The 26,903-nt window shown below is 38.5% G+C and overlaps 1 protein-coding gene across 1 annotated transcript in view; it reads left to right on the top strand.

The window, feature by feature from the left end:
• Window positions 1-574: 574 nt before the first annotated feature.
• LOC104596743 (uncharacterized) overlaps window positions 575-26,903 on the top strand; it is a 30,004-nt gene continuing 3,675 nt past the window's right edge. The window contains exons 1-4 of the mRNA XM_010258020.2: window positions 575-3,367; window positions 16,950-17,377; window positions 25,635-26,517; window positions 26,614-26,769. Of these exons, the coding sequence (XP_010256322.2) occupies window positions 673-3,367; window positions 16,950-17,377; window positions 25,635-26,517; window positions 26,614-26,769 (4,162 nt within the window). The 5' untranslated portion in view covers window positions 575-672. The remainder of the gene's footprint in view (window positions 3,368-16,949; window positions 17,378-25,634; window positions 26,518-26,613; window positions 26,770-26,903) is intronic.

Raw genomic sequence — 26,903 nt, forward strand, 5'->3', positions numbered from 1 at the left:
AATTTTCAATATCCATTGGATATCAAATCGAATTCGAGTATTAGATTTTTTAATCGAATTCAAATTCAGATATTACCTGATTCGATTTGAATTCGATCCCTTTATACCCCTACATCCCAATGTGTATTGAGAACATCTTCTATTATTTTACGGGAGATGTTTTCAATGCACGCTGGTGAGGCCGTTGTGAGGCGCACTGCACGAGTAGCAGATCCCAATTCTTTGTAACCACTAGGACATTGTTACTATCATTGGTTAGCTTAGCTCGGACCTCGTCACTAATTAGTTTTGCTTTAATTTCTTCATTCTTTTCTATGTCCGTATTGGCGGGCGGGACTTGGCTCCCGTGTTTTATCTTCTACTCAAAAGAAGACGTAAGCCACTGTTGACAAAACCCAACCACCGAAAAGAGAAGCTTGGTTGCTTGGACTATAACAAGCTGGGCTGTTTTCCAAACAACTTAGCAGAGACGTCAGTTGTTGGGGACTTTGGTGTATCGGATAGCTGATGTGGTTATTCTTTCTTTTCTTTTTTTTTCGCTAAAATCCGCTCTTTTTAAATGTACCGCCAAATTATTGTTTTTAGCAGATCCAGACATTCTCTTCCCAACTCTTTGTATTAGAGCGCGTTTTCTTAATTAGGACTACCTTTGTCATTACAGAAGTCTCAGAGATGAGTTCAAGTCTGCTTAGGTTATCTATTTATGTCTTCTTTCTCTTGTTTGCAAGCTTGTTGGGTTTAGAAGTTTCCACCCTCACCATTGCTACCAGCTTAGGAAACGAGACCGATAGATTGGCCTTGTTAGGGTTCAAGAATAATCATATCTACGATCCCTTGGGAGCTCTAAATTCTTGGAACGAGTCTCTCCATTTCTGTAAGTGGAAAGGCGTTACATGTGGTCGTAAGCACCAAAGGATTACCTTCTTAGATTTAAGTGACAATCGTTTGGAAGGAATTCTACCTCCATACATAGGAAACCTCACCTTTCTTCGAGGTATCTACCTCTCAAACAATGGTTTCCATGGTACAATCCCCCAAGAAATTGGTCGCCTGTTCCGCTTACAATTCCTCAATCTCTCCACCAATTTCTTACAAGGAGAAATACCTACCAATTTGACTCGCTGCCATGACCTCAGAGTGCTAGATATAAGAAAGAACAACCTCACTGGAAGGATACCCAATGAGCTTGGGTCTTTGTCTAAGCTTACACAGATGTTTCTTAGCAAAAATTCTTTGACCGGACGGATTCCACATTCTTTTGGAAACCTTTCATCGCTCGAAGATCTTCGGATATCATATAATGCTTTGGAAGGAAACATTCCGGAAAGTATGGGCCAGATGACAAGATTAAAAACTGTTGTTTTTGATGAAAATAAGCTCTCGGGTACGTTCCCTTGCTCATTTTACAATATATCATCTATTGAATTGTTTTACGCTACATCCAATCAATTGCACGGGAGGCTTCCAGCTGATATAGACCTCACCCTTCCAAATCTCCAACAGATTGGTATTGCTTGTAACCATTTTACTGGACGAATTCCTCAGTCCCTTTCCAATATTTCAGGTCTTACGCTTATTGATATCTCCTCAAACAATTTTCTTGGACCAGTCCCTGCTAATCTTGGTAATCTTCAATATCTCAGTACTCTAGACATTGGTGGAAATCGATTGGGAACAAGGGAAGCTAATCACTTGAGATTTCTCACTTCTTTGACCAATTGTACTAGTTTAGCATATTTGGAACTATACGAGAATGATCTTAGAGGCCCATTTCCCAACTCTATTACTAATCTCTCGACCCAGCTTACTCGACTCATCATGAATGGAAACCAAATTTCTGGAAGCATCCCTGTTGGTATTGAGAATCTCATCAATTTAAATTATCTAGACATGTCGTTCAACTTTCTGACAGGGAGCATTCCCCCTACTATAGGAAAGTTAAGGAAGCTTGAAGTCTTGTTTCTACAAAGAAACAGATTCGTAGGAGAGATTCCACCCTCAATATGCAACATCACTCCTTTGTATAATCTCCATTTAGAGGAGAACAGACTTCATGGAAAAATTCCTTCTTGCCTAGGTGATTCTATTTCTCTGCAACAATTAAACCTTTCTTATAACAAGCTTACAGGTGTTGTACCTAAACAGTTAATCGGTCTTTCTTCTTTAACGTTTTACCTCAACTTGGAACATAACTCTCTCTCTGGCTCTCTACCACCGGAAGTAGTTAAGCTGAAATACATTGAGCAACTAGCTGTCTTTGGAAATAAGTTATCTGGTGAAATTCCTGCTGCTTTAGGCGCTTGTAGTAGCTTGCGATATCTTTATTTGGGAGCCAATTTCTTCCATGGAAATATTCCTTCATCTTTGAGCTTATTGAGGGCTATTGAGGTGCTTGATCTCTCACTCAATAACTTATCAGGACTGATTCCAAAAGAATTTGAGAATCTTCCCTTTTTGGAGAGTTTGGATCTGTCCGTAAACAATCTTGAGGGTGAGGTACCAACAGAAGGGGTCTTTGCAAATTTAAGCAAAATTAATGTGGTTGGGAATAGTAGGCTTTGTGGTGGTATTCCTGAATTGCAATTGCCGAGCTGTTCCACGTCCATGAAAGGAGGAAAGCCTATTGGATTTAAGGTACTGGTTGTAGTAGTTAGTGTGGTGTTTTCTTTCATATTAAGTTGGTCCATTCTTTATTGGATAAGAAAACCCAAGAGAGAATCTTCACCTACACCCCCTATAGGAGATAGACAATTGAAGGTATCTTATACTGAGCTTTTTCAAGCTACTGATGGATTTTCAGAAGCTAATTTGATTGGTTCAGGAGGTTCTGGCTGTGTTTATAAAGGAAATCTCATCAATCGAGGTGAAAGTGAAACAGTTGTAGCAATAAAGGTATTTAGCCTTCAACAACCAAGGGCTTTGATGAAGAGCTTTATGGCTGAATGCAACATACTGAAAAACATCCGGCATAGAAATATTGTCAAAATTATAACTTCATGCTCAAGCATGGATTCCAAAAGCAACGATTTCAAGGCCCTGGTTTTTGAATTTATGCCTAATGGTAGTCTAGAAAAATGGTTGCATCCGGACGTAGATTTACACAAGGAAGTCAAGACTTCAAACATTCTACAGAGACTGAACATTGCAATTGATGTGGCATCTGCACTGGATTATCTGCATTACCACTGTGAAACACCAATTATCCATTGTGATTTGAAGCCAAGCAACATTCTTCTTGATGATGATTTGACTGCTCATGTAAGCGACTTTGGTTCAGCAAGGTTACTTGCAGAAGGCACCAACAATTTTTCTTGCAACACTAGCGGGTCATCTGCAGTAAAAGGATCTATCGGATATATGGCTCCAGGTAACAACTAAAACATTCTATTTGTTGATAATTTGGATCAGCTAGTGATGTAAATAAATCAGATTGAGTTGGATATACCTAAATCCAATTCTGATTTATTAAATTTTAAATATGCATCAATTTCGAATTGAAAACAGATATGGAATAATAGTGATAAAGTAAACTATAATTGTCAAAAATATTATATATTATCAATAAAAATGAGCCAAAAAGGAATTTGATATTGTACAACAAGAATAAAAGGAATTAAATATACTTCTATGAAACTTGAACCCATCAGTCTTCAGTAAAACTACGTCCTTCAAACCAGTTTTATTAATAAGTAATATAATTCAAATATATATAGATGTCTAAATAGGATTGAATCAGATCATATCCGATCGGATAGGGGTGGACCCATATTTGATCAAATTTAATCGGATTAATTGAATTGGGAACACCTGTAATTAAATTTGTTGCTGCCAAGGATGGGACCAAGAGCATTAAGGTAACTTCGCTTTTGACCGAGGTCGAGGTATCCAACATGAGAGCAAGGAGAAAGCACATGTTAGAGGCCCCAGGTGTTATCCCAAGGGTGGAGACTCCGACAATCAAGTTGTCAAGTGCTTGAGAGGGATCGGACCTGCAAGCTTGAGACGAGGGCTCAAATGAAGTCACTTGAGAGCAAATAGGAGCAAGGTCCTCTTACCTTAAGCTGGGCACCCCCTTTTATACTTGACCTTGCCATGGAGTGGTCAGAGGTTGTTGGGAATGGGCAGCCAGGATTTCATCTGACTAATGCCATGTGGCACAATCTTGGGCCTTGCCATGTGCATCTATGTCACTTGCCCCCCACTCTTGAGGCCGTGATGGATGAGGTCAAGCGATGTGTTAAGCAGAGACCTCGGCTTCAGCTGAAGAGAGTGCTACAGTGCTCTTCTAGAGGCATAGGACAGAGCAAAGGCATCAGCCTCGGCTGCTAAGTGCTTCCCTAGGTAAACCTATGGAGATTGCTTCCTTGTTGACTTCTCTATTCTTCTCTTGGAGGATCTCAATGGGTCGAGAGCACAGGGCCATATCTGACATGGGCATGAGACATCCACGTTCATTGGATGTGCTTTGTATGGGCATTGTTGTGCATCCCTATGCGGAATGGGCATCAATCACCGATTAGTTGGGTCCATGCGTGAGGCAGGTTGTGGGTCACCCAACTTGGGTTGTTCTTGACTTGGATCATCAGTCGGGTTGGCTAATTCCTTCGGTGTCATTTCACATTCCTAAGGTCCACACCACATGGCATGCATCAGTTCGAGCTGTCAAGCCAGCAATTCCACAACCGTTGGATTGAAAAGATCTGAGCCATATGTTTTCCTTTAAATAGGGTTTTTGGTTGAGGTAGCTCCCTACCATTTGCTCACTTCCGCTTAAGTCTCTAGAGACCTCGGCCACCAACCAACCAAACCCTTAGCCTTCTTCCTCAAACTCAGCTTATTAGATAAAGGACTTCTCTTGGAACCATGTCATACTCAGACTCCGGTCCTAAATGCTATGAACCTCCTGACCTTACTAACACCAGCACTCCCCATTCCACCTTGTCCAGTAGTGAGGATACCACCAGTGAACCCGAGAGCTCCCCTCAGGTGCCTGAAGTTTAGGTACTAAGGGAGAGGGCTGCCCCTGGAGGCGCTGAGTGTAGCTGGCAAGGCGGCAAGGAATCTCCCCATGAAAGTAGTAGCTTTACGAGGCCGAGGGACGACGTCACGGGGAATGCCTTGCCAAACCTTGAGGTGGTTGAGTTAGAGGAGGCTGAAGACCCCACTCCTGAAGAGCTACTTAAGGCTGAACGCCAAGATGGAATGCCGATGCGTTATCCACGCTCCGATCTGGACAGCGAACTCAGCAAAGAGCAAGGGATTTTGCTAAAATGTACCATATTACTCAGGGCTATAGGCTTAGAGTCCCTAGCGTCGACGACAAGCCGTGTTAGCCAGCCAAGGGGAAAGTGTGTGTGCATGAGCACTACCTCCACTTCAACCTCCAATTCTCCCTTCCTCCGCTCATCTTCGAGCTCCTTAACTACTGCAATATCTCCCTTTGTCAGTTAGCTCCCAGCGTCGTTAGGACTATTATAGCTGTGTTAGTGATGGCCTGCCTCCAAGGTGTATGTGTCACCGTGAACATATTCCAATGCATGTTTGCCTTGAGGAAGCATCCTACTGGGGCCAGCTTATTCCACTTCCAAGGCCAACGAGGTAAAGTAGTGGACAACCTGTCATCCGTCTACAACTAGAATAAGAAGTATTTCTTTGTGTCCTGTTTGAAGGGTTGGCCTTTCAGGTCTGACTAGGGGAAGCCTGATCTCATGGCTGAGAGGATACGACCATATAATAACCACAAGGAGGCCAACGTGATGATCTAGGTTCGGTTGATGGGGGCAGTTCGCACTGAGCCCTTAATAGTAGAGGAAGCCTTGGTGTGGGCTGGTCTCAACTCCACTCGCCTCAGTATGGGCACTCTTGCCATTGGCTATTTATGTCAGATTACTCTTGTCCTGGTACTAACATGTTATGTTATGTATTTTAGAGATGAATGGTGGCATCAAAGACCACATCACATAGATTGATAAGTCCACCAAGAGGGGCACAGGCGAGGACTCGTCGAAGAGGCCTACCCCAAAGGAGATGGCTGCCCCAAAGGAACAACCTCGAGCAAAGGTGCCTAACAAGGCCAAGAGGATAAGGGTGGCAACACCCAAGAGACATGTCAAGGCCTCCCAACCTCCAAGGGGGAAGAGTCTAGCAATGAAGGACTAACAAGCCGAGGGAACTACTAGGAGCTCTCAGCAATCAGATCTCCACTCTTCTAATCGCAGCAATGACATGCCACTAGTGAGTCACAAAATCTTCAGCCCTAGCTAAAACGTCCTAGAGGGCGATTCCCTCAGCATCTAGGGGGTCGGTCGAGCCCTAGTGATTGGGATTCTCTCAGTAGGGGACAGGAAATCCTAGACCCAAGTGTCCACCTAGGGGGTCTAGGATATGTTGTTGGATTGGTTGGCCAAGGTGAGGCTTCTATTCCTTATACTTGGTCAAGTTTCTTCTTTACTTTGCTTTCTTGACTAACAATCGTTTGTCCCTTGTAGACATCTTCCACTGTCGTCAGCCTATGCGACAAGGTGGAGGTCCTCCTTTAGCAGTTAAAGACATCCTAGGAGGAGATCGACAAGCTAAAGCGTCAGTTGACCGAGGTGCTAAGCGACCAAGAGGCATCTATTGCAACGACACCTGAGGAGCGTAACCGTAGGAAGGAGATGAATGCCAAGGTCTCAACCAAGGAGTAGGTGAGGGCTCTCTGGGTCTCTCTAAACGAGACTGGGGAGAAGCACTAGAAGGCAGAAAAGAAGGCTTAGGAGGCCTCGGCTAAGGCTGTTGAGGAGTGGAAAACCATCAAAGCCTATAAAGACGAGATGGCCAAGTTCAGCGTTACTTACAACTTGAAGGGCAATAAAGACACGAAGGCCCAAGTGCTGGTGCTTCAACCAAACTTTGACATCAGCTTACTAGGGGTCCAGTCCAGTCCAGGAGTGACGAGGCATCCGAGGCCACGGGGCCAGCTAAGGCAATGTAGCCCTTCGAGGGCCAGGTCGACAATAAGTAGCCTGCACAATCTAAGGCAGCCAACGAACATGTGGACGTTAAGGCTTGAGGATGCTTTGCATGGGGCCGAGGTCTCGTCTAAGGAGTTTCATTCTTTTTTTGTCTATTCTCCCCATATAGCTTTGGATTGTCCTTTTGTTTTTGCTTATCTATTTTTGGTAAGGGGCTCGGCTTCCTCCAACCAAGGTTGACTTTTTGTAAAGCTCATATAGTGCAAACAAATGAAAAATAGATTAAGTTTTTTTGTCTATCTTGTGCCTTCTTATTTTTCTTTTTTTTTTCTTTGCACTTGCGGCCGATTGCTCCCCCCCCCCCCCCGAAAGGTCACAAGTAGCAAAAAAAACATGCTATTAGGTCAAGCTTTGCTGTCGAGGGTTCAGGGACCCTTTACCTAGAGAGAGGGAAAGGGAAGCAATTGCCTTAGCTCACCCATCTTGTCCTTCTTCCCTATCGAGGTAGTTAAGCCAAGGTCGAGCTTTTCCGCCAAGGACTAGGGGCCCCTTTCCTTGGTGAGAAGGAAAAGGAGGCGAATGCCTTAGCCTACCAGGCCTACCTTTCCTTAGGAACTTAGCAAATGGACCTGCGTTCAGCCGAGGCCTAGCAAGCATTGCCTGGCCGAGGTCACAGAGTTCCTTTGACTTAGTGAAGTAGTGTTGCTCATTTTAGCATGTTTGTTATCCTTAGTTTGCATTAGGTAGTAAGCCGATGTCACGGGTCGGTACTGTGGCCGAGGTCCTAGAGGTTCTTTGCCTTAGCCAAAAGGCAAGTAGGTGTATGACTCTTCGAGATTCATGTGCCTTAGTCATTTGGAGTGTCAGAAAAATGACTCAGTTAGGCTAGATTTGGAGTCACCACCCATTAATTTAGGAAATGGAGGTGATGGGACCTCTGGGATTTACATTTAAAAACGATTTGATTTATTAGTGACTCCAAAGTTTGAAGCACTGGCTAAACTAGTTCGGGTAAGACTCAAATGGGGAGGGAAGGGGTTAGGCACCTCTCTCCTAGGTTCAATAGGTGGGGCCCACATGGGGTGCAGACAAGCACAAATGCATAGAATCTAATATTAAACTAAACACATTGAATTAAGAGAACATAATCACATGTTGTACACACCTTAAACATAGCAATGATTATAAGCATCAATTGATAAAGCTAGAGAATACATAGAACAACAGAGAACAATGAAATGATCTACTAGCATTCAGCATCTTTAACTATTCTATATGAAAGGATTTTAAATTTCAATAAATAGAATGAAACCAAAGAATGAACGGAATTAATGATAACCACTAAGGGAAAACTAAAAATAAAACAATCACCTGAAAGCCTATGACACACTAACGATTAAAAACCAAAAATATCAACTGAAACCTGCATAAACATCACATTACTAAGGAAAATGAGAGGCAAGTCTAGGTTGGGAACATTGAGAGATTATAGAAGCTTATAGGAGTTGATTCTCCATTGGCTCTTTCCCTCTCAACTTCGGTTAATCCATGGCAAAACACAACGCAGGAGAAGCCATACGAGGAAATAAAATAAAATAAATGAAAACAAGAGAAACGAAAGGTAAAATACTTGGTTCGGATTTCAGCCTCTATTCAGTAAAGGTTATGTGCTATAGCTAATCATGTGGCCGAGGTTTTAGGGGTCCTACTAATCAAAAGAAACGAAAATGTTTTACACTAAATATTTAAGCCAAGGTGGGAGGAACTTTGCACTTTTTATTGATAAACTTTTATACATAAGATCATATTGGTAGTACATTTGAAGGTTCTTGGAGTTCCAAGTACGAGGTACCGATCTTCCACTCAAGTACTCCAACCAAAAGATGCCAAAGCCAACCACCTACTTGATCTTGTAAGGCCCTTCCCAATTGGGGCCAAGTTTTCCAATGCCAGGCTTGAGCACCATAACCTTTCTGAGGACGAGGTCACCTTCATGGAAGTGGCGCCCTTACACTCAGGAGCTATAATATCTGGCAACCCTTTGTTGATAGGCTACAACCCTAACCTGAGCATGTTCGCGAACGCCTTCCAACAAGTCTAAATTGTTTCTCAAATCTTCATCATTCTCAGCCTCATTATATGGTTCAATTCAAAGCACCAGTTGGCCAATCTCTGTTAGGATGAACAGGATCTCACCAGTGGTGGTTCGAGTTATCGTCAAATAGGCCTAAAGGATGCTATATAGCTTATCGACCCAAAGACCCTTGGCTCTGTCCAACCTTGTCTTCAATCCCCCAAAATGGTTCTATTAGTTATCTAAACTAAGTCGTTGGTTTGGGGGTAGCCAACTAAAGTGTATTATTGCTTTATTCCAAGACTTGCATGCCATACTCTAAACCTTGCATCATTGAACTATTTGTTGTTTTCAGTGACGAGCATATGGGGGATGCCGAAAAGGCAAATGAAATTCTTCCAAATGAAGTTTTGGTTCATTTTGGTCATGGTCGTCGCCAAGGGATCAGCTTTAACCCACTTGGTGAAATAGTTTACCACAACAACCAAGTACTACATGTTCCCAATGGCTTGAGCGAAGGGTCCAAGGAGGTCCTTTCCCCACCTAGCAAAAGGCCAAGGACTATTGAGGGATGAGAGGTTTGTGGTTGGCCAATGGGAGATGTTGGAGTGTCTCTGGCATCAGTCATAGTTCTGCACTAGTCCAGCAGCATCCTTTTGTATGGTCGACTAAAAATATCCTTGCCTTAGTACTTTTTGAGCTAATGCTCTACACCTGAGGGGGTTATCAAAAATTCTTTTGTGGATCTCTCGAAACACGTACTCTCCCTCCTCTCAGTAGAGGAATCAAAGGTAGGCAAGGTGAAGGATCTCCGATATAATTTTCCTTCGAGCAAGACGTAGTGGGTTGCTTGCCGTCGGACTCTCCTTACTTCATTCTTATCAGAAGGGAGTTGCTCATGTTGTAGAAAAGTGAGGATGGGGTTCATCTTGCAGGATTCAACTTGTACTGGACACACCTAATTCTCTTCAATGCTAGGCCACACAAGGTTTTCAACATGTAAAGTATGGCCAAAGGCCGACCCTAAGCTACTTACTAATTTAGATAGGGCATCAGCTCTCGTGTTCTCGGCATGTGAGACTTACCGTAGGGCAAAGTGTTGGAAGTGGTTGGATAGTTCCCAAACTTTGGCCAAATACTTAGCCATATTTGGCTCTCTGGCCTCATACTCCACATTCACTTGGTTCACCACAAACTGAGAGTCGCTGAAGACTTCAATGTGTTTGTCTCCAAGGTCTTTGGCAAGCTATAATCTGGCGAGTAGGGTTTCGTACTCAGCTTCATTGTTAGAGGCAGGGAAGCTAAACCGTAGTGCATATTCCACCTAGTTGTCATTTGAAGTGAGAAGTGTGAGGCCTTCTCCACTTCCCTTAGCATTAGAGGACCTACCCACAAATAGTCTCCAGGTTGACTGAGGTCCCTCATCTTCTATGGGAGCCTAGCCAAGGTCTTTGCTAAGTTACACTCCACCAAGAAATCTGTTAGGGTTTGTGCCTTGATGGCAGGCTTCGACTGGTAGTGTAAGTCAAACTCAGACAACTTAATGGCCCACTTAGTCAACCGACCCGAGGTCTCTAACTGGAGAGTACAGACTTGAAGGTTTGGCTAGTCAATACTGTGATGTTGTAAGCCTGGAAGTAGGGCCTGAGGTTCCTGGCCAAGACCACTAATGCAAAGGTAATTCTCCACCTTGGGATATTTTGTCATGGCGTCACAAAGGACCTTACTAACATAGTAGATCGGCCTCTATACTCCTCCATTTTTTTGTATCAAAATAGAGCTAACAACCTTGTCCCCATCTGAGAGGTACAAGAGTAGAGTTTATTTCAATAGGGGTCGTGTTAGTAGAGAGGGTGAGGAGAGATTGGACTTCAGCTCGTCAAAGGTTTTTTGGCATTCTTCAGTCTACTAGAAGTCTTTTAGCTTCTTAATGGCTTGAAAGAAAGGCAGCCACTTCGTTGGTGAATCTTTGTGTTTTCTTGATGGACCGAGGTGGCTCCTTGACAAGTATAGCCTGTATTTTCTTTGGGTTAACTTCTATTCCCCACTAAGTGATGACAAAGCCTAAAAACTTGCCCAAGGTGGTGCCAAAGAAACACTTGCTAAGATTCAACTTCATGTTGTATTTTCTCAGCATTACAAAGGTCTCGTCAAAGCCCGAGGTGTGTTGGTTGGCCTTCGGCCTCTTCACCACCATGTCGTCAACATAAGCCTCAAAATTCCTTCCCATTTAGTCGTTGAACACTTTGTTCACTAGTCGCTAGTAGATGGCTCTAGCGTTTTTCAGTCCGAAGAGTATGACCCTGTAGAAGTAGGTGCCTTGCTCGATGATGAACGAGGTCTTCTCCTCGTTCCCAAGTTGCATTTTGATCTGGTTGTATCTAGAGAAGGATCCCATGAAGCTTAATAGCTCATAAACTGTGGTGGAGTCAACAAGGTGATCAATCCATAGAAAAGGAAAGCTATCTTTAGGGCAAGCTTTGTTGAGGTTTGTAAAGTCAATACAAATTTGACATTTTCCATTAACCTTCTTAACCATGACGACATTAGACAATCATTTAGGGTAATGTACCTCTTAGATGAAGTTGGCATCGAGTAATTTGTCTACCTCCTCTCCGATGGCTTTCCAATGCTCTGGTGTAAAGTTCTTCTTTTTCTATCAAACTGGCCTACAACTCGGGTCCATGCTTAGCCTGTAAGTAAAGATCGATGGGTCAATTCCTAGCATTTCAGTGGTAGACCAAACACGCACCGTCTAGAGGAAGGTAGGACCCAACACACATCGTCTTCTCAAGCTGCGCCTTGTCTAGGGGAAGTGAAATAAGTCCTTGGTCGGTTGACCTTAGCTCGCTAGTTCATCCCTAAGGTCAAGCCTTCCAATAGCAAAGCGTCTTTATTTTTTCCTTTTAGTGCTACAACATAGCAGTATCTGGTTGTCTACCGATTTCCCTGACTTCGACACCATGCTCAGTAGGGAACTTCATGGCAAGGTTATAGGACAAAATGACTGCCTTGAGTGCATGAAGGGTTGGCCTCCCAATGATGGTGTTATACAGGGAGCTTATCTTTATGACCAAGAGCTCGGTCATCCGAGTCACCTACCGAGGCTCTGTCCCTACTATGGTTGGTAGGGTTATTCTTCCTTTTGGTTTGATGACAATGCCGGAGAAGCCAACCAATGGCATGTCAGTTAGTTGTAGTTGATCTGGTGTCAACTTCATCTTGTTGAAGGTTTTATAGAAGATGATGTATGTTGAAGAGTCACGGTCTACAAGTATCCTCTTCACTATGTAGTAGGCGATATTATAGACACCACCAACACGTCGTCATGGGGCACCGAGACCCCCCTTCAAGTCATCATTTGAGAAGGAGATGAGGTTGTATGGCTTTGGCTTCTTGGGTGCCGAGCTTTGGATGTTAAGATGCTTGGCATATGCCTTTCGGGTCGAGACCGATGCTCCACCCGAGTTCATGCCCCCGAAGATGACGTCAATGAGCCCTACCAGGGTGTGATGCTACTACTAGTGCTACTGTTGCTATGAGGACGAGGCGCTGATATCACCCTCCACAAATTCTTTCAAGTGACAATAGCTAATGAGTGACTAGATCTCGTTTGAGCTCATAGCAATTCTTGGTGTCATGGTCGGTGCCGCAATGGTACTCACAATACTTCTTTAGGTTACCCCTCTTTGAGTTCCTTTTCATCTTGGCAAGTCACTTCATGTATTCATCCTTCCCTACTTGCATGAGGATATGCGTTCGAGTGGAGTTGAGTGGCCTGTATTTGCTGAAGGAAGGGACCATCGACTTCTTGTTAGTATCTTTGTTTTTGTTGTAGTCGTGGCTACAACTGTCTTTTTCCTTTCTCTTCTTCTTCGAGGTTTCTTGGCTAGTGTCAGCCTCAAGTTCTTAGAGGCACTCACAAGCCTCGACCTCCTCGGCAAAAATGTACTTCTGCGCCTTTTTCAAGAATTTTTCCTTATTCTTGAGCAACATCTTAGAGATGGACCATTTGAAAGGTCCAGGCCGGAGGCCATTGATAGCAGCATGCATGGAGACCAAGGGGTCGAGGTCTTGGACTTCGAGCTCTTCTTGAAACAATCAATGTAAGCTCGGAGGGGAGGTAGGATGTCTTCAACGGGAGCTTGCTCGCCTGTCGGTTGTTGCTGTTGGACGTTAAGGGGTCAGCCTTACGGGGCCAAGGGGGTGTTGGACCAGCGACACATGAGTGGAGTGCCCACTATACTACCCCTGGCTCTCAACAGGACGACCACCTTGTGTGCAGCCTCCTATCGGGTGCCCCACCTCGTCCAGTCTTTGAATTATTCAGTCCAATTGGTTAAGGACCAGTTTGAATTGGTCCATGGTGACTAGGTTTTTAGCATTTTGATTATTATCTTGTTTGTCATTCATTTTTTTGAAGATTAGTGGTTTGAGTTCAATGTTCTCTTAGGGGAAGTCTTGAGAAGTTGACACAAATAGCGCCAATTGTTGCTGCCAAGGATGGAACCAAGGGCAATAAGGTAACTTCACTTTTGGCCAAGGTCGAGGTGTCCAACATGAGACTAAGGAGAAAGCACACGTCAAAGGCCCCGGGTGTTATTCTAAGGCAGAGACTCTGATGATCAAGCTAGTCAAGTGCTTGACAAGAGTCGAACCAAGCTTGAGATGAGGGCTTAGAAAGGTCACTCGACAGCAAGAGAGTTATAGAGCAAGTAGGAGCAAGGTCCTCTTTTCTTAAGATGGGCACTCCCTTTTATACTTGACCTTACTATAGAATGATTAGAGGTTGTTGGGAATGAACGGCCAGGATCATGTCCGACCAATGCCACATGACACAATCCTCGGTCTTGCCATGTACACCTATATCAGAATCCAAATTAATTGAAAATCCATTAAAAGTAAATCTGTAGCTAGTCAAGTAGTTCAACTAGATAGAGAGACTAACCAATGCATACCCTCATTTTCGCAATCCGGTTTTGAATGGCACAATCTTTTTCTTAACAACGTAAGGTGTGGATTCCAATTAAAAAGAAGCAAGAAAATACAAGTGAAAAAAGTAACCCAAGGCCAAAATCCACAGCTGGCCACACACTACAAGAGGTAAAACAACACTTGGCCTTATAACAAAGCGAAAAAACAAAGGCCAGCCATAGAAAAGACTTTACAAGCCACCCAAAAAAATCTGGGCCGGTCCCATCCCTCACCACCGAAGCCCAAAAGACTGCAAACAAAGGCCTTTAAAGGGTGACCTTTCTTCCCCGAGTTCACATCTGCCCCCACTGTATGCGCCCCCAAAACGTTCCACATTTGAGATGTTCATGGGGAGATGTTCCCAATATATAGTTGGAATGTGTTATGGGACGTTTTTGAGGCACATTCTGTGGAATGCCCAACAGCACATCTCAGCATATATTGGGCATGGGTCAACCTGCTAACCCAATTGTTAGGTCTAATTAGGACTATTTATGTATTTTTAGAAATTTCTACTCTTTAATCTTTAATATTTAGTGTTTACTCTCTATTGTTTATTACTTGAATTGTTAAATGTTTGAATTTTTTATTTTACTTTTGGAATTTTAGTGTTAATTCTTTTAATTTTGACATTTTTATTATATTTTTTCTTTATTTTTAAAATTTCAGTTATTTTTTGGATAACCCGAATTGACCCATAGATCAATCCTAACCTGAACATTTAGGGTTAGGGTCTAACATTTGCCAACCTAACCCAAAATATTTTGACCCAACTTAAATCCGACCCACCCAACCTAATTGCCAGATCTAAACACAACAGAATCTCATAAATCCTTTGCCGACGAACGCCTGTTAAAAAATTTTGAAGCCCGGGCCCGGCTGGTTTAAAGAACCATTTCGACCGTGTTAGAGTCTTTGCACCAAGAAATTGGGCCTTATCCTTCCTAGGGCCCAAATCAGGTTTTAGCCGTTCCCAAATAGTGGAGAGGGGAACGACTAAGCTGGGTCCGCTAGAATTTGAAGGTAGAACGTCAGTCCAATCCAGACCCGGATTCCAAACCACATCCAAAACCTTGACAGGCTGTACCTCTTTCACCCACGATACAGTAGTCGGTCCAATAACCGTACCCAAAAAAATGGCTGATTTAAAATTCAAACTTGAATTTGAGCCAGAAATTCCCTCCTCCAAACTTTGACTGCCTGTCACCTGCTCCGTCACCGGTTCTAGTGGCACAAAATCATCCATTGAAATGTGCAACTCAGGAGTTGCCGACGGGAAGTTCTGGTTTTCAACACTGGTTCCCACCGAAGTCATAGCTCCACCCCTGGAAAGACCAAGACGCAAATGCCGCCGATGACGGCTCTGCTTGTGTCTGTGTCCAATTCTCTTCTGTTGAGTTTCAACTTGAGGTCTTTCACATACCTCAGGTTCTTTCAGCAGATCTAATTCTACCTGCTGCAAACATGGCTTCTCAAAGGACCTGGCCACTGCATTCCTAAAAGAGCAACAGGGGTCTCGCCAATAAGCGTACAGCATAATCTAAATTAGGTAATAGATGGCTAGTTGATGTTTTCAAATGGAATTAGTATATGTTTGGCATCGATGCTATAGATACAATACCGTTTTTTAAGAAAATGTGCCCTTTTTTCGTTTGAAAACATTTCTGTTAGTTTAATGTTTTTTAGAGTAATAACAACATTTTCTATTTGGTATCAATGCTCTATGAAATGTTTTCAGCACTGATATCCATTATCCAGTGGCATGTCACTACCATCTCATGTCCCTGTTGACAATTCCAAGAAATGCCAAATTCAGTATTGCTCTAATCCATGCCCTTTTGATTTCTAAGACATGTCTTAAAGCACCATTTTTTATGGAAAAACGATTCAAAAAAAATTGGAACCCCATTTTTTCTAAAGTATTGCCATTTTATGGAGCAAAAGCATCAATGCCAAGCAAACGCTTAACACTTAAATATCCCCTGTGGACTGATCCTATCATCCTACTGGACTTAAAAATACCCTTGATGAGTGAAATGTAAATTGCAAACACAAAAGGAAAAAAAAAGTTAAATCCTATTTTAGCCTCCTATGTTCTCTTTAATTGATAAGACCTTGTTCTAAACATGAGTTTGTTTTGTCATACTTTCTAGCAAAAACTATAAACAACTATCATGATGTTACAACCAGAAGAATTTTTTTCTTCTACATGAACATACAACCTAACATTACCGCCACCGAAGGTATATTTTAATGAATAATATCAGTATAATATACATGGGTTCAACTGATCAGTGAGTAAACATGACTGTTCAACCTAGGTGAATCACAAAACCCAAGTTTCCCATAAGAGAATACTGCTGCAACTGTTCAACCCAGGTGAACCACGAAACTCAGCTCAAACCAACAATAAACAGTATAATAAAATCAAAAGAGTGACCGAAATAAATTTGTAGGACTCAAACAATGGCTGAAATAAACAAACCTACTTTCATCACCTAAAATAAATTTGTAGTACTAAACTGACTAACTGACTCATCAAACTGAAACACAACCACACAAAGACAATGGTAGACCCCATCCTTCCCTCTATGCCCTATTTGTTTGCATAATCCTACAATTGTTGTATTTGGACATATGGATTGGAATAAGTTTTCAGCTATTCTTCTACCTTGTTTTTTTATCTACTTTGATTTAAAAGTCAACTTACTTTCAATGATTCTTTTATTTCTTTCTCAAAATTTGAAGTAAAATAAAGTTGAAATCAACTTACTTTCGGTGATTCTTTTATTGCATTTTGAAAATTTAAAAAAGTTATAAAGTATGTTTAAATCTATTTTAAAATTACAATCTTTAAGTGAATTTATGAAACTCAACAAAATTTAGCAATACATTATACTTTTTCAATTCTTCACAATCGTAAGAATTAAGAGACGTACACATTTCAGAGTACGGTACAAGTGGTGAGGTGGCAATACATGGAGACGTGTACAGCTATGGTATCCTTTTGTTGGAGATGTTCACAGGAAAACGACCTACACATGAGATGTTCACAGGTGATTTTAATCTGCATAAGTTTGCCAAAATGGCTCTTCCTCAACATGTGATGAAAATTGTGGATTCAAGGCTTATATCAAATGAAGAACACGTTAAGGAGAACACTAGCATTAATTATTCCAGTTATCGGACTCACATGGTCGATAAATTGCAAGTGTGTCTAACTTGGGTAATCAGAATTGGAGTCCAATGCTCTATTGCAACACCAAGAGAACGAATGAACATAAGGGTTGTCACCAAGGAATTGAATTTGATTAGAGAAGTCTTTCTTGGAGTTAAGGTTCATGGAGTGAGACCGAATTATTCAATTGAAGGTATGGTTAAACTCTAACATTACTAAATCTTGTGACAGTGTATACCCTCAACTCTAATAGTGATTGTAATTGATTGTAAATATGAATAAAAGTTCAATTACTAGATGTGTCATGTGGTATGTTTATGTTAATTTAACCCTTGTACTACATTTTAGGATCATGTTTAAGACACCATATTCGGTACATAGTCTAATTGTTCTTAACTAAGGGATAGACTTAGGTGGTCAAGTTTTGGATTATTCCTAACTATTGGATAAGTGGAATAATTGAACCATTGCTTGTGATCCCTGACTTGATAATGAGACTCGGCTAGATGTTTAGATATACTGTTTTCTATTTGTCAATTAGTGAGATCCTTTTAGGGTCAATCATTTTGCCAAACAAAGAGAATACATGTGAATATACCCTCTTTAATAGATAGTTAATATTATTGATATTTAAATTTTAAAGGCTGTTGAAATCTGCCTTGCAAAGTAAAAGTGTATATATAAATGGTTTATTTTGAAAGGTATTTGTAAAATAATCCTTTCTTGGTATCCACTGGTAAGAGGAAATGATATTGAGCTATATGTTAAGGGAATAAGTCATTTCTGAATTCCAATATTGGATTTTAATGGATAAAAGATCATGTAGCAAGTGTCTTATTAGACCCAAAACCCTGATGAACATATAATTTGATTAGGACCATTAGACTTGGGCTCATAAGGTGGCTGAGGCCTAAGTAATTAGTGTTGGGTATTAATGGGTTGAAATGTTCAACAATTCATAATTAGAATGAATTCGGCCTAGTGGCCCCAACCCACTTAGTGTGGGTTAATGGGTTGTATGATGGTCCAGTCCAATTGGCATATGGATCCCATGTCATGAATGTCTTCTCTTTTATCCCTTGAGAAATTACAATCCTATTTGGAGTGGTTCAAATATAGTTAAAGACTAAAGACTTTTATTTTGACTAGTCAAACTAGGACTGAATTGGTGTTCTATCTAAAACCAGCCAATACCCGATTCAATTCGGACTATTCTATGGTTTATTAGCGATTAATGAGAAGTATTTCAGAGAATATTAAAGGCTAGAAAATTAGATTTTTTGGGAATCTTCTAGTATAGAAATCATCCATTAAAAAAGGTGATTTTAGCAACCAAATACTTTTGTGTTCTCAAGGATTGAGTTGTTCAATATCAAAAGTTGCACCATCTTCGGCTGCATTCAATATCAAAAGTTCCAACCTTTCTCATTACTTAGGATCTAATTTGTCTTGGTTCAAAATATCAAGGTTGAACTTGAGGAGAAAATACAGTTTTCTCCCATCCGATTTTGTTTCACAACTTTCAATTGTGATCAAAGCTTTTGGTTTAAAGTCTGGAATTTGAAGCTTGCTCAAATTAGTCCAATAGTAATCTGATTATCTTGATAAAATCTTATAAAGCGATTACTCTTTTCTCGGCTTGTTTGATTGGAGGTATAATGGTTTACACCCTAGGGCCATGTGATCTGAAATTAGGGTACATAATATGTTAAACTATTAAGTATTTCTGCTGTGGTTTGCCCAAAATTATCTGTGTGCTTGTTTGATTATTCAATTTGTATAATTCAAAATTGTAATTCAGCTTGGGTGGTTTCTTGATCTTGATCTGGTTTTCCCAAGTATTTACTTTTATTGTTTAGGTTCAATATATTAGGTTTTCTTATTTATTTTGGAAGACCTGAAATTGGATCAAGGAGTAGGATGATGGAGATTATAGTTCGATGCACAAGATGGATATCTTGGTTTTATTTGCAAGAGTAGATATTGATGGAATTGCTTAAAGAGGATGACAAGAATTCGGCCTCACCACTACAGCTTTGTTTTATTATGTGTTTTTATTAATGCTCTTGCATAATATGTTTGGTTTTGGTTCAGAACATTATTTCAATTAACTTAAAAGTTGCAACACTTCAATCCCTGGAATCGATGGCTACAAATTGTTCATCTTGATGAATGATTTCTAGCAATGTTGGGAGCAACTTGTTGCATCCCAAATTCAAACCGTTGCTGTGAAATTGACCCATGTTTGGGACCCAGCCCATGGACACTAAAGAAAGATAAGTCCATTATATTGTTGACAACATTAGTATATGGGCCTAATTGCTTATTGCAACAAGGTCCATATAAGTTGGACTATTAAAAGGTCAGGTGATGGTCATTGTCCATTTAATTAAGTGGGCTTATAGTAAGGGTGATTATGGGCTTGGCCGGGCTTTGCACTTATGATAAGGATTATAGTTTAGGCCCAGGCATGGCTTAATCCAAGGTTTCGGGCCTGAAACATAAGTCCTAGCTCAGGTCTACACGGGTCCTGGTCGGGCCGGTCCTGATTTTGGGCCAATGTCTTTCATATATAAAATATTATACATCCATAATATTTTATATTAAACTATATAACATGCATATAAATTTATTTTATACATTATATAGTATAAAATATTATATATATTACAAAATTATACAAGTCATATTATAATATTTATATATAAAATATATAATCTAATGTAAAATAACATGTATACATAATGTATACATATGTATACATTATACACAAAATGTGTAAGTTTAAATATATGCGGGCTGGGCCAGGCTTGAAGTATTAAGCCCAAGCCCGGCCCTAAAATTTGTGGACTTGATGTGGGCTTGGGCCTAGGTTGGGCCTGAACACAAAACCCAAGCCCAAACCCAGAATTTTCAGGTCGGGTTTGTACGGGCCTGAGTACAATTATAATTTTATGGATTATTAAATTCAATAAATAATTAATATTTTAAGAATTTTAATAACAATATTATTTCAATAACTAAATAATATTCTAAATAACTAATTTCACTTATATCAATTAATAATTACAGAAAATAACTATCAACAAAATTATATTTATTAGTAATAATTTTACAATAATAGTATATATTCATTATATATTTATATATACTATAAGTAATAATAGTGTATATTCAATAATGATTGGAGATTAAACAATTATTATTTAACTTTTGAAATTTAATTTATCGTATTTATTGTATTTTTGTTATAAATTTAGTTTTAGTAATTATGTATTTTTTATAGTTTATAGATTAATACTGATTAGATATTAAACTATTATTTGAGATTAAACTATTTACTGACAAATTTAGTATATTTTCAGTATTTATTATATTTTTGTAATTATTGTGTTTTTATTATATATCTATTATATTTTCATTATAAACTTATTTTCAATGATTGTGTTCGTTTGCTATAAATTTTCAATAATTATTGGAGACTAAACTTTTATTTTTTATTAGAAATTTGACTATAAATTTAGTCAAAATTAGGAGTGTTCAATAATTGGCTCAGTTCAATTGCAAGTTGTTCTGCCAACAAAATTGATTTGGTCAAGTCTGTAGTTTTTCACTAAAAATCGATTGACCATTAGTAAAAACCCACCAACTGAAGTTGTATCAATTTGGGTCTATTTCTGGTTTAGTTTGCTTGCTCAAAAGATTTAAACTTAAAAATTAACTTTAAATTTCATAAATTATAATGATATTATTAAGAAATAAATTACAAAAATTAAATCTATGATCTAAAATATAAAAATATCTATGACAAAAGGTGATTTTTAGGGTTATTCCATTAATTTTATTTTTTACATTTTATTAATTATATTTTGTAATTCTACTTAATTTTAAATTATTATTAGCTTTAATGTTTGCTAAGAAAAAAAATTATTTTAATTATTCATTTTTGTCTTTATATTTGGTACTTTTTGTACTTAATTGTAATTTTTTACTTTTTATTATTTTTTTATTTTAATTATTCTATGGTTACAATTTATTCAAAATAAACATTAAAAATTTAATAACTTGCATTATTTTATCCTTTTTTATTGATTTTATCAAAAAGCAAGCTAATTTTTAATATTAGTTTTGTAGTGGAAATTTTAACTAAATAAACTGATTTTATAATTTAATTAGATTGTATTATGTCCAATTAAAATTATAATATAATTAATTGAGTTATTGATGGAACACCTATCCATTTATTGAAAACCAAATATTCTGGATTCATCATCATGCCTTTTAAAGAGGATAATTGAATTCCTAGTATGCCTTCGTTCTTAAAGAAATGGAATAGTTATCATAAGAAGATTGCCTTTGAAGATTGACATTAGATATTTGAAAGGAGTAAGGAGAGGGTAATGACGTGGGTTAAGGAGTTAGTTGAGAATGATAAATGAGAGAGAGAGAGAGAGAGAGAGAGTTAAGGAGGAAATTTTCTGCTTTATAGAGCCTTGCCATGTGGCACAATAAGAGGTCAGGGTTGAGGTAATGGAGGAAAGAAAGAAAGCGAATGAGAGACCAATGATGGATAAGGGAGAAAGGAGAGAAGCTTAAGGAGAGAAGAAAGAAGGGGGAATGGGAGAAGGAGAGGGGTGTTGAGGTAGGACCTAATCACTTTATAATATACTAGCACAGACCCATTTGATGTGCAGATTTTGTTAAGTGAAAGTTAAACAGTACAAACACATAAGAGTAGACAATTGTTTTACATTTTAACTTTTTAAATGATTAATAATTATTTATATTTTTATACTATTTTTAATAATTTTTTCTAATACAAAAACAACAATAATAAATTTTAGCAAGGGCTGTTCATAAAACCAAACTAACCAAACCGACACAACTCAACATGATTTGGTTGGTTTTCTAATATTTCTTGGCATCTACGGTTCAGCAATTTCCCAACCCTGATCAGGTTATATTAGTTTCAGTTTAGCCATTTTTGAACTGACTAAAATCGAACCAACCCAACCATAGTTATTATTTGAAATTGAAGCATAAAGAGAACATGACATTCTAGTTGGGTCAAGTGAATCTAAATCTATATTATTTCTCACTATTTTAAATAAAAGTAATTCAAATTTAATAAATATTAGTTTTAATCAGGACCAATGTAATGTACAAACTTTGTAAAGCGAAATTGAAGCAAAGGGATCCTTGTGACATTCCCAATTAGGCTAAAGCAATCTAACTCCAATCCAATTAATTAAATTTAATAATAATAAAAGTTAATAAGTAATTAACTTTAACATTTTTTGATTGATTTTGTTGGCATATTAATGCAATTATTTTTAAATGGATTTTAAAGTAAATCACATTGTACTTTTATTTATTGTAAATTTTATAATTCCAATTTATTTTATTAACTATAAATATTTTAATTGTTTATATTAAACCATAACTAAATCTATTTTCATCTTTTTTGTGATATTTTTAATGATCATAGTATTATTAATAATTAATCACAAATGACATTTAAAATTATAACTTTTGTGTTAATATTTTTATAAATTTATAATACAATGGATTATTAATAAAATTGGCATGTCAAAACCAAGTTAAATCGGGTAAATAATTGGTTCTAACATGTTTGTTGGTCATTTGAGTGAGTTAGTCAACTATGAACGAATTGGCCTAGTCATAAGTTGTATTGAACATGATACATTGGTATTGTTTAATGGAGAGGTAAGAGAACAACCGTCCAAGAGACGGATCATGTACTGGGTCAAATTACCCGCAATAGTGAAGAACATAGTGTTCAATGTGGGTACATTGAAATGGGCCAATCTTGACCCAATTTTGATGGCCTTCTCTGCCTGACTAATAAAATGGACTATGCAGAAACCATTTCATCAATACGTATGCATTTTCTTTTTGTTTCTAGCAATAAATCAGAACCCATGAATTGCAAAATAATATTGTTTAGTAGAGAGGACTATTAATGGATCGAATTTACTCAACAAAATTGAACCGACCGAACATGTTGGTTTGGTTATGTGGTTTTATCACAATCAATAATGGCTTAAGACTGGTTTTTTGGTGTTGTGAGTTGATTAACATCTGAACCAATTATATAATTACTAATATAAAGATCTTTTGTGATTATTATTTTATTTATCGTCTAAAAGAATAAATTTTATAAATAGTACACTAGTTAATTATTGTTAAAAATGCATGTTTCAGCATATTAATTTAAGTTTTGTTAAGGTTATATTATCAAAATGAAGTTTCTAATAAATTGTTATTATCATTGGTAATTATAGGTGTCAAGTATAATTCGGTCAGGTCAGACCTTATTATCACAATGTAGACATGTGAATTTTTAAGCCAAATAAATGGGTTTAATTTACATGACAGCCTCTAAATTAAATATGGGCCTCCATGGGCCTAAGGCCTAAATCTACATAAATATGTCTGATGGCTTAAGGATCCAAGTGTATTAAGTCCAATCTAGCCCATCTCTTATAAAGTGGTCCCATTGGCAAGGCCACTAACTCCTACATAATGGTGCATGTATAGGGGTTAATCCTAACCCAACACCCCACTCATATGAGATTAGTTAACTAAGTGGGATGAGGTGGCAATCCTAATTTGTGGCTATAAATAGTCTTGCCTAAGAAGAGAAAGGGTTCATCTTTTCACAATCACATTGCAAGAAGCTTTCAAACACTAATATTGAAGATTGCAAACAATCAAAAGTTCCTACAAACTCTTGCAACTGCAAGATTAAGAAAAAAGAAAGAAGGAAAAAGCTTTTTCACTCTCAACAACACACTTGGATTCAAGCTCTCCCAAGAAGATCAAGCCACCACAAAAGCGTCCTTCTTAGAGAAACATCATTTACAATTGATCAAGCGCAAAACCCGGATTTAATACTCTACATCAAATCTCTCAAAGCACCAAAATCAAGGAAATCTATGTCAACATTTCAAGAAGTACGAGAAACATGCCAATGGCCTTTGTCTTCACCGAATTCAACCGTTAATCAAATGTTACTCACATTATCGAGTAAAAAATCAAAGAGAGTTCATTCCCTTGTTTCATTCTTTATTATAAATTTTTTTTTATAATTTATTTTTATATTTTGTATTAATTAAAATATACGAAATTTATGTCAACACACAATTAATATTAATTTGATTTGGGTCGTTCTTATTGTCTTGATTAATAATGGGAATGGGATTGATACACTCTATTCTGAACAAGACCCAACCCATCGATGACTCTATCAATAGACTTGGATTCTTATTTTAGAAATAAAACCTACTTTTCTTTTATCATTTTTATCTTTCATGCTGACATGCACTTGGCAATTTAATGGACCTTGGGTATTGTATATAGTCAAGACATTGTCCCTTTCTCCACCCCCAATGTGTGATAATGTAAAGTTGACCGGAAATAACATCAATTGAAATACAACTTGTACAATATCATTTTACTCTTTCAGTTTTTTTCTGATAATTATATGGTACCAATTGACTCTTTCCATAGACAATCAATTTGACTGATCAATTAGGTTATGTTTGGTTTAAAGGAAAAGGAGATATTTACAAGTTTCCTTGTCTTTTCCTTCCTTTCCTTACCTTTTCCTTCAAACCAAATACAGCTTTAATATCTCCAATTGTTCTAAGAGAGAGAGAGACTTTTAGAAAGAAGCATGAGGGATAATTATTGAGAACATTGATTTAAAAGAGATTTTAGGAATTGGAGATACTTTAGATGACATTTAGGCAAAGAAATAAGAAAAAATAGGAAAACATATAATTTCCCTTGATAGAAATGTAAGGCATTGAGGATAATATATTCAAGTGATATAGATGGTGGAAAAAGGGTGATGATGTGGCATTAAGAGAGGGCTAAAAATGGGCAAGGGATCGACAAAGAGGGCTTGACATGGGACCTGATCACTTTATAATATAATATAGAATATAGATAATATATATAATTTATTCTGTCATAGAGCTGCCCCTGTATACACGGCTCATTCCAATATCATCACGATGTGGATCATGATTTTTTTTCTTTTTAAAATAAAAAATATTTCATCTGGACGAAGACTTTGCAAATACAAAATATATATTTGAAAAGTCTTGGTGGGGACCATACAAATCATGGCGTTAGTATGCAAAATTGAAGAGAGACTTAGGTTGACTTTGGAAGGAGTACAATTGCAAATATGTAGAGTGCAAAAATATATGTATGTATTTGCAGTGTACATATATATATTTGCACTCTTTTCAAACTGAGCCTTAATGACATTTTTAATTGAATCAAGTAAATCCAAACCAAGTCGAAATGAGATGATAAACATTACTTTTCCATTCTCAGAATTCAACTCTATTTGGCTTCTTGAAGCCTCGCAAGAAGCAAATTAGAGTCTTGCGATCATCTCAACAAACAGCAAATTAAATAGCTCATGGCTTGTTCTGTGCTGCTCCATCTTATCTTACTAACGGCGTCCGCCTCGGCATTTCCTGGAACCAAACCAGGGTGTCAAAAAAGTTGTGGAGAAGTTAGCATCCCATATCCGTTTGGTGTCGGAAATGACACTAACTGTTTCAGAGATTCAGAATTTCAGCTCGTCTGCAACATCTCTTATCACCCTCCGGTGCTAATGTATGGTGACTTTCCTGTTTTAAATATATCGCTGCTGTCTGGAGAGATGACCCTCCAAACGAAGATATCTGAAGACTGTTACTATGAGAACGGCAAAAATTCTGCAGATGACAGTTCGATAAAAACATTGAGTGACGCGTTCAGGTTCTCCTATACCCGGAACAAATTCACGGCTATCGGTTGCGACACGATAGCCTTCATGTCTGACACAGAACTTGCTACCATCTTCGGCAGTGGCTGCATATCTTGGTGTTTGAACACTGAAAATGGTGAACGTTCTTGCGATGGCAAAGGCTGCTGCCAGACGGAGATCCCAAAAAATCTCGAGACATTTTACATGTCACTTGATAGCTTTTCCAACTACACGAATTCCAGGTGGAAGTACACAAGATGTAGCTACGCCTTCTTAGCCGACAAGGAATGGTTCAAATTCTTGGAGTCAGATATCTGGAATTTTAGTAAGAGAATAGAAAGCAATTTCGACAAGGTGCCCAGAACACAGGTCGTAGTTGACTGGGCAATTAGGAACCAGAGCTGCAAAGAAGCACAAAAAGTAGATCCAGCGAGTTATGCTTGCAAGGAGAATAGCCACTGCTCCGATTCTAGCAATGGACCTGGTTATCTTTGCTACTGCAAATATGGTTACCAAGGGAACCCATATCTTCCCGGCGGATGCCAAGGTAAGCTATACGTTCTTCTTCTTCTTCTTCTTCTTCTTCTTCTTCTTCTTCTTCTTCTTCTTCTTCTTCCTAATTTCTCTGTTTAATGGGTGGCAGATATTAATGAATGCATTAACAACCCATGCAAGGGATTGTGCACAAATACCCCCGGGAGTTACAATTGCTCCTGCCCTCCAGGAACACATGCAAATGGTACAACCGATTGCATCTCTTCTTCCGGCAAAAAAATTCCGATGGAACGCTTGATGTTAGGTAAAGTTCTCTTACTCCTATTTTCTTCTTTCTTTAGCTTGGTATTCCTCTCTTACTCCTGTTTCTTATCTATTAAAAGTTTAAAACTAACATAATTAATTTTGTGACGTTTGTATTTTTACTTTTTTGTTCAA

Source organism: Nelumbo nucifera, chromosome 5 (assembly GCF_055504915.1).
Source record: "Nelumbo nucifera cultivar China Antique chromosome 5, China Antique-T2T, whole genome shotgun sequence".
In the NCBI taxonomy this organism is placed as follows: Eukaryota; Viridiplantae; Streptophyta; class Magnoliopsida; order Proteales; family Nelumbonaceae; genus Nelumbo; species Nelumbo nucifera.